Source organism: Triplophysa dalaica, chromosome 4 (genome assembly GCF_015846415.1).
Source record: "Triplophysa dalaica isolate WHDGS20190420 chromosome 4, ASM1584641v1, whole genome shotgun sequence".
Classification (NCBI taxonomy): Eukaryota; Metazoa; Chordata; class Actinopteri; order Cypriniformes; family Nemacheilidae; genus Triplophysa; species Triplophysa dalaica.
Window position 1 is genome coordinate 22879545 of NC_079545.1, and position 7403 is coordinate 22886947.

General features: G+C 37.4%; 2 protein-coding genes across 2 annotated transcripts; both read left to right on the plus strand.

Annotated features, from left to right (window-relative positions):
• Positions 1–292: 292 nt before the first annotated feature.
• tppp2 (tubulin polymerization-promoting protein family member 2) lies at positions 293–3590 on the plus strand. Its single transcript, XM_056744892.1, has 4 exons — positions 293–452; positions 1133–1343; positions 1906–2059; positions 2138–3590. The coding sequence occupies exons 2-4, from the start codon at positions 1147–1149 to the stop codon at positions 2324–2326; spliced, it is 540 nt and encodes a 179-aa protein (XP_056600870.1). The 5' UTR covers positions 293–452; positions 1133–1146; the 3' UTR covers positions 2327–3590.
• Positions 3591–3845: 255 nt separating this feature from the next.
• LOC130418795 (complement C1q-like protein 4) lies at positions 3846–6831 on the plus strand. The gene is made up of 4 exons (XM_056744891.1): positions 3846–4293; positions 4907–5011; positions 5108–5248; positions 5683–6831. Exons 1-4 carry the CDS (start codon positions 4287–4289, stop codon positions 6108–6110), a joined length of 681 nt encoding a protein of 226 aa, XP_056600869.1. The 5' UTR covers positions 3846–4286; the 3' UTR covers positions 6111–6831.
• The last annotated feature ends 572 nt before the right edge of the window (positions 6832–7403 follow it).

The window sequence follows — 7403 nt, forward strand, 5'->3', positions numbered from 1 at the left end:
TTCACTTTGAATACTGAAACTGAATGCTGTGCAGAGACTAATGGGTGTGGCAACTGAGAGACACAAAGACAAAGAAAAATGGAGATGGAAAGGAAGAAGGGGATGGAAACCAGTAAAGGACGATCTAGGCAGGTGACGCAGAAGTGTTTAAAGAGATGGGGCGATTGAGCAAAGAGACGACAAGAGGACAACAGGACATGTGGTGTAGAGAGAGAGGGAGGGAGAGAGAGGGAGATGAGAGTGATGTCATTATCAGTGCAGGGCTGTGCTCTCTCCTCCCCTCCATCTCACGTCATCATACACACACAGGAAGGAGCAAGAACAGGGTAGACACACAAACACAAGCCCCCCCACCCCACATACACATCAGAGAGAAGGAAGAAACACGCTCTTCAGCATCCTTCCAAACGCAGTTTAGCATCAGTCTCCAAGATCATCCACCTTACTGTCAGGTAGGCCATATCTCAGCCTCACACTCGCTTTCTGCTAAGGGAAATATGTGTACGATATAGCATTCTTTAGATGTACATTTTATTTTGGGAAAGTTTATTAGATATGTTGTATATTTTAATTAAGCATTTAAAACAAGGATGTTTTTGTTGAACGATGTTTAAAGTATGCACTTGTTCTTGTTTCGCTAGAGGTTTTTAAGCATGCACTTGTATCATTCTGTCTAGAAAGGTAATCACAGTGCTCCGTTCTGTTATAGATGATGCTTTTAGGGATAAATTATACCCCGATATGAGAGAGTAACAATGCCACAGAAAGAGAGGAAGCTAATTTAGCTAAGTGGACCAATATTGAATTACAGCTTTTAGTGTGTCTGTGAGTGTGTGTATGTAGAGTAATTGTCAATTTGATGTGTGTGTGTTGTTGATGTGTAGGTGGACATGGAGCTGTCAGATTTCAAAGTGGAGTGAAAGAACAGATATTTATGAAAATATAGTATGAAAAAACAGTATGCAAGAGTGTGTTATAGAGTGAATCGTGTTGTCACTTACAGCATAACCACAATTTTCGGGAAATCATCAGGACTGCAGACATAACTACAAATAAACTGTTTAACACTACAGACGCAACATCACTTTTAGACACTCAGTTTTTTTGTAATTCTCCGTTTTGTTCTATACAGTGCTATCTGCCAGTATGGCTGAGGGTTCAGGCGAGGTTTCGCTGGCAGAGATTGAGACATCATTCCGTAAATTTGCTGTTCATGGAGACACCAAGGCGACGGGGAAGGAGATGAATGGGAAAAACTTTCTTAAGCTGTGTAAGGACAGCAAGGTCATCGATGGGAAAAATGTCACCAGCACCGATGTGGATATTGTCTTCAGCAAAGTCAAGTACGATTGTGTCCATTACCACTTAAAGACCTCAAGAAATCAAAATGAATTTTTTGTGTTTTTTAATCTTTCTATGCGTTAAGGTCCCCATGAGTTTTTTTTAATTTAGTAAGAATATGTTAGTCTCAATGATGCACAATTAGAAGATAGTAAGTCTATCAATTCCACCAAAAGGAAACAAGGATTTTATGACTTCATTCTGAACTTCAGCAAGCTCTGTAAAATCTAAAGAATCTAACAACTGCTCCCACTATTGGCTATTTTAAAAGGGAAGGAGCCACTTATTTGACCCACCCTAATTTCCTGTTTCAAAGGAAACTTTGAGGCTTTCAATTGTTCTAGGTGTGAAGGGGCCTTTATACCACCTGTAACAATGACCAAGTAATAATTTATTTCATTTCAAGGTATAATATAAGTAAAGGAAAAATACAGGAAAATACAGAAAAGAAAACTTGTTAAAGTTTTTATATATGTGGTATTTACCAGTCTCTACATTTCACTTGCTATCCCCAAAATATTATCTGGTACATCTTGAATAAAGGTCTGACTCTATTTGTTTTAGGGCAAAGACAGCACGTGTCATTACCTTTGAGCAGTTCACTCAAGCCATGTCTGAACTGGCTCCGAAACGTTTTAAAGGGAAAAGCCAGGAGGAGGCAGTACAGCTTCTCTACGGTCTCATTGCTGGAAAAGAACCCGCCAACATAGGTGTCACTGTGAGTCCCAGCCGGTCAAAACAGTTTTTTGAACAAACCCCTCCTCCCAATCCCCTACTCATCTCTTTCTCTCCACAGAAAGTGGCAAAAGCAGCTGCTGTGGACAGGCTAACAGACAGCAGTAAGTACACTGGCTCTCACAAGGAACGCTTCGACGGATCAGGAAAAGGAAAAGGCCGCGCGGGGAGGGAGGATATCCCTGATACCAGTGGCTACGTCTCGGCATACAAAGGCCAAGACACATTTGACGACAAAGTCAAAGAATGAGAAAGAAATAGCTGAAATGAGACAAATGCATTATGCATATGACATAATGTGTGAAGTCTTGCTGGTTTTTGTTATCAACTGGCTTGCATGCAAAACAAAACCCTTGCTACAACACTGCATGAACATCAAGATCACACACTTAGGTTTACAAATATTGTATAAGTGATTTATATTTATAATGCGCTCTATGTCTCAATGTTCACCATCAAAAAGGCAAAGTTTGTTCTAGCTTTCTGTCTGTCTTGTCATCCAGTATTGGGAAGTAAGTAAGTAGTCAGGTTATTAACTTCATTTTCAGTAGTGTAGCAGTATTGTATATCCGCTGTTGTAAAGACTGTGCAGCTTTGCAGAAATTTGCAAATTTATCCAATAAGTGACAATTTTAAGGTTAATACTACTAGTCATTATTTATTGTGTTATTTTTTACTTATGATAGTTAATCAAGTTACTGTGAGATCTAACATTCACACCCCTCGTCTTCTACCAGAAAAAATACAATAAATCTAATAGTATTGACCAGGTATTTATAAGTTATTGCACATTATAGCTTCAGTGTAGTTAGATGTCATTTATTAGTAGTCTGTAGTGTAGCTTACAGCTCCAGTGTGTCATTTTTTGGACGATCTGTTGACAGAAATGCAATATAATACATAAATGTGTCTTCAGAGGTGCATAAAGACCTTACATAATGAAGTGTTATGTTTTTATTACCTTAGAAGGAGCTATTTCTATCTACATTCACCACAGGTCCCATTGCATAGAATTCCCCATATTATTCCTAAACAGACAAACTGCTCTACAGAGCGTGTTTTGTAAATAAGTTATTCCTTCAGCGAAGAAGCGAAAGCGTGACAACATCTTTGTTCTGTGTCAACCAGATAGTGCTTTGAAACGGAGGGGTGAGCCATTGTTTGCCATTCACAACCTCACTGCTAGATGCCGCTAAATCTCATAAAGACCCTTAATTGGTAACATGACTGTAGTTTAACATCATTAAAATATGTGTAGAATGTAGTTTAAAAAGTTTTAATATAGCTTTCCCAACACTGCTATTTAGCTTCATGTAAAGAGATACTCCCAATAACACTGAACAGCTTTCCCTGTAGAAAAATGACTTTTTTTGAGAGATGGCACTAGTCTCTCATCATATATTGAAAATGGTGGTAAGCATATATACCTTAATTTATTTTCTTTTATTAGAATTAATATAATTAAATATTAAAGTACCAAAAAGAAAACAGATATTAAATGTGGAAAGACTCTTTCTCTCTGTCTCTTTCTTTCTCTCTGCAAGAGTTAATATCTTTGCACTTTCTGAGTGTTATTGTATAGTCTTTGTGATTTTGGCTTTGTTGCGCTAAGATCTTTATCATACTTTAAACACTGGACTGGTGTTGACTCAAATAAAATGTGAACTAAGAAAATGGAATGTGGGAATTCTTATATTGCAATGTGTTACATGATGCTTTGCATCATTTTGAACTGCATTTTGTTTTATTGTGAACATGGGTGTGGTTTGTTCTTATGAATAGATTGCTTGTGACCTAAATCAATAAGAATTGAGATCCTTTAGTGGGAAAACTGTTAGATTGCATGGAAAAGATAGCAGTTTTCTCCTTTGAGATTGTGCGGTCAAATTCATCACATTTCATTTCTCGGCTTTGATGCATGTCATTGTGTTGTTGTATTGAGCACTAGTGTAAAGCTCTACAGGGTTTTGTGTTTCAGTGCTCCTGAGGTAAATTTCCTCGTTTTGTAGATGTTTTGAACGAGGGCTTTTATACAAGCCTTTTAAATCGACTTCTTAAAAGCTCCCTTTTACAAAGCTACAGTCACACACCTGAATCTCCCTCTGCATATGAAGACGGTGGACTGCTGTCAGGCTATAAAGTAGAATACAGGCTCTGGTTTTGATTTGCTCCAACTGACACGACAAGGCAGAGCAGAAGCAGCGTGAGACATGAAAGGTGAGAAAAGGTGTCTTCGGTACACAAATTGTCATTGAAGTTCCATTATTTAGTTTGTTTGTTTTGTGGTTTTGGATAAGAGGTATTTTGTTTGTTTCATTTGAAGGAAAATGTAATATATTTTCTAATAGGAACCATTTACTATTCATTGCAGAGTTTTTATTATTATCATTTTTCATTTATAATCACATATGCATTTTATTTGTAATTTCCACAAGTTTTACCAGCAATTAGCTTAATTATTAAGGAATGCAAATATTGTTCATTTGTTTATATTTTAGCAGAATTTTATCAATTTAGTCCAGTAATTTACAGGACGCCATCAATTCAAAGGTTATTCTCTGATCAAGAAAAGTTTTATTAGCGGTATATTGGTATAACGGTCATCTCAATTGCCACAACACTCTAAAAAGTCCTTGGTTGTTATTGACCAATGTTGGCTATGGGACAGACCACAATGCTGGGTTAAAATCAACCAATGCTGGGTTGTCTTTACCCAGCCATGACTGGTAAATTCTAAAGGATTAAGTTGTGCATAAAAATAAACCCAGCACTTTTTATAGTGATGGTTTTTAGTGTTATTACTCTTTGTTACCAACTGAATCCCATCTAGGTTTTATTGTGCTGTTCTGTGTGTTGCCACTGGTGCTGTCGCAGCAGCAACAAATATTCCCATGGGACACACCGGGAGAAACTCCTACTCCAGATGTTATCGACCGTAAGACAAGTACCCTGATGACATCTTAAAATAGATGGACGGACTGACATAGAGAAATATAGACATAGACTTATATCCTTAATACTCTCCCACTAGCATGTCTGACTGACCAGGATTCGTGCAGCTGTTGTGTGATGCTGAAGAAAAAATGGGAGTTAGAACAATATTTAAACACCAGTCTTAATTCGCTGGAGGATTCGCTGGCAAGAGCACAGACCACACTCAGAAACATCAGAGGTACGAACATTTAAACCAACACCAAGTTTTTGACACCATCCCAGAATGTTCTGACCTCTGTCCTGGAATTGTACTGGTTTTAATGGAAACTGTAATGGTGTCTACTATGTTGGGTTCTATTGGTGGGATGCTATCTTGCAGATGGGAACCGACAGAATAACATTAAAAACCACTGAACTAATGCCCAAAACAAACTACAAAAAGGAATTTTGTAATGGTTTTAATTGAAAAGGGTCATGGCTAATAATGGTATTTTAATTCAAACCATTAGAATTTCTTTGATTTTTCTATTGGGTTTCTATAGTTTTTTCGCAGAAGGGTAATTAAGTCAGGTTTTGTTGTCAATTTAACAAGCATAACTATATTCTATGTCAATGTAACGTCCCACTGATTTTGTGTTATGTGCTTCATATATGTTCTTTGTTACTGTTTAGAGAATCAAGTGGCATTTTCTGTGGGTCTAGCTGACAAGCGACGATGTGTTGGTCCGGTGAAAGCAGCTGTAACTTTGACCTATCAGAGTATCTTTATCAACATCGGAGAAGCCTATGATTCCACCACTGGTGTGTTCACTGTGCCAAGATCGGGAGTGTACAATCTGGCATTAACCGCGTTCAATGACGCGGGGTCACCAGGTGCACCTCTGGCCACCTGCGTCAGTATCAGGCAGAATGGTGTGGCCCTTGCAGCACTCAGAGAGAAATACGATCAAGACCAGGAAGACCAGGCCACCGTTGTTTTACTTGTAGAGCTCCACGTAGGGGATCTCATTACCGTCAGTCTCCAGCCTGGCTGCTGGCTGTGTGATGATCAGCATCATTATAACACATTTAGTGGGTTTCTGCTGTATGCTAAAGAGTAGAGCACAGACACCTATACAATATTTAAGGGAGGATTACTTGTACCGTTCCTCTAAATTTAACCCATAGACGAGCCTGTAGCCATTATTAGATGGCAAAATAAAATTGGGCCTCTATAGGCAGTTTACGCTTGGCATTAGAATGGAATATATATTTGGATGTTGTCCACATATCCATGAAAAAGACAATGTGAGTATATGGATTTGTGTGCAGAAGATCCTGAGATCTTACCCTAAACCCAAAGTAGTCACCACATATGTATTTATATGACAATGTTATACAATATTATGCAAACTCCGCCCATGGCCATAATGGTCCATCGTCTTTCCTACACATCTGATGTCCAACTACAATTGGCGTAATATATATAAATGAAGTGTTTGGGTTCCAAAGCGAGATAACTTTTAAAAAATCACGTTTTTTATTAAGTTATCATGTTTCTTTTGTTTTATTTTGTTAGTTAGCTGCTTTTTTTAGTTATTATGGCTTAAATCAAAACAAAACAACTAAAGTTTGACTTGTATTAACTGGAATGCACAATAAAAAAACTTATTTTGAAACCAAACTCTTTAATTAGATATTTGTAATGAAAAGAGATCTGATCAGTTATCTGGATGCAAAAGCTTCTTGGTATCTCTGTGTTCTGATTTGCTTGATAATATTTTAGGACATTTGGGTCTTAGAAGTAAACACAACAATTTTATTTTAAGGTAACAAAATGTTGTAAAAGCCGGATATGTCACATTAAAATCAATAAAATGTTGAAATTTTAAAATGATTTGTCTTATTTAGTGACCTTAATTCACGAGGGGATCTCATGAGATGGGATTATTGTGTCTCATTCATTTGTTTGTTGCTGTAGGATTTAAATTGAATTTACTGTATGTATAAAAGCTTTTAAAATGTTCTTATGTTTACTCTTGAAATACTCCTATAAAAAGCCTGTTTGATGCACTTTTAAAATTGCACAAATGCTGTTGTTGGATTACATCACATGAATCACATTAAGCCACACAATGATCTATTGTCCCACCATTTAAGACCGATTGATACCACTGTTAATACACAGTTGATAAGATCAGGCGGCTTTTCTCTCTCACACACAAATACATGTGCAACCAGAGCAACCTGATCTACTCATCCACTTTTTTCTGTGTTTATCTGTTCTGCATCTCCACAAACCTCATATACATCGATCAGTTTACTCTAGAAGATATCTGAGAGTTCATTGTTCTTTCTTGCGATTTCACAACAGTGTAGTTGGGGTGTCAAAGACACAAATAGATGGGACTTTA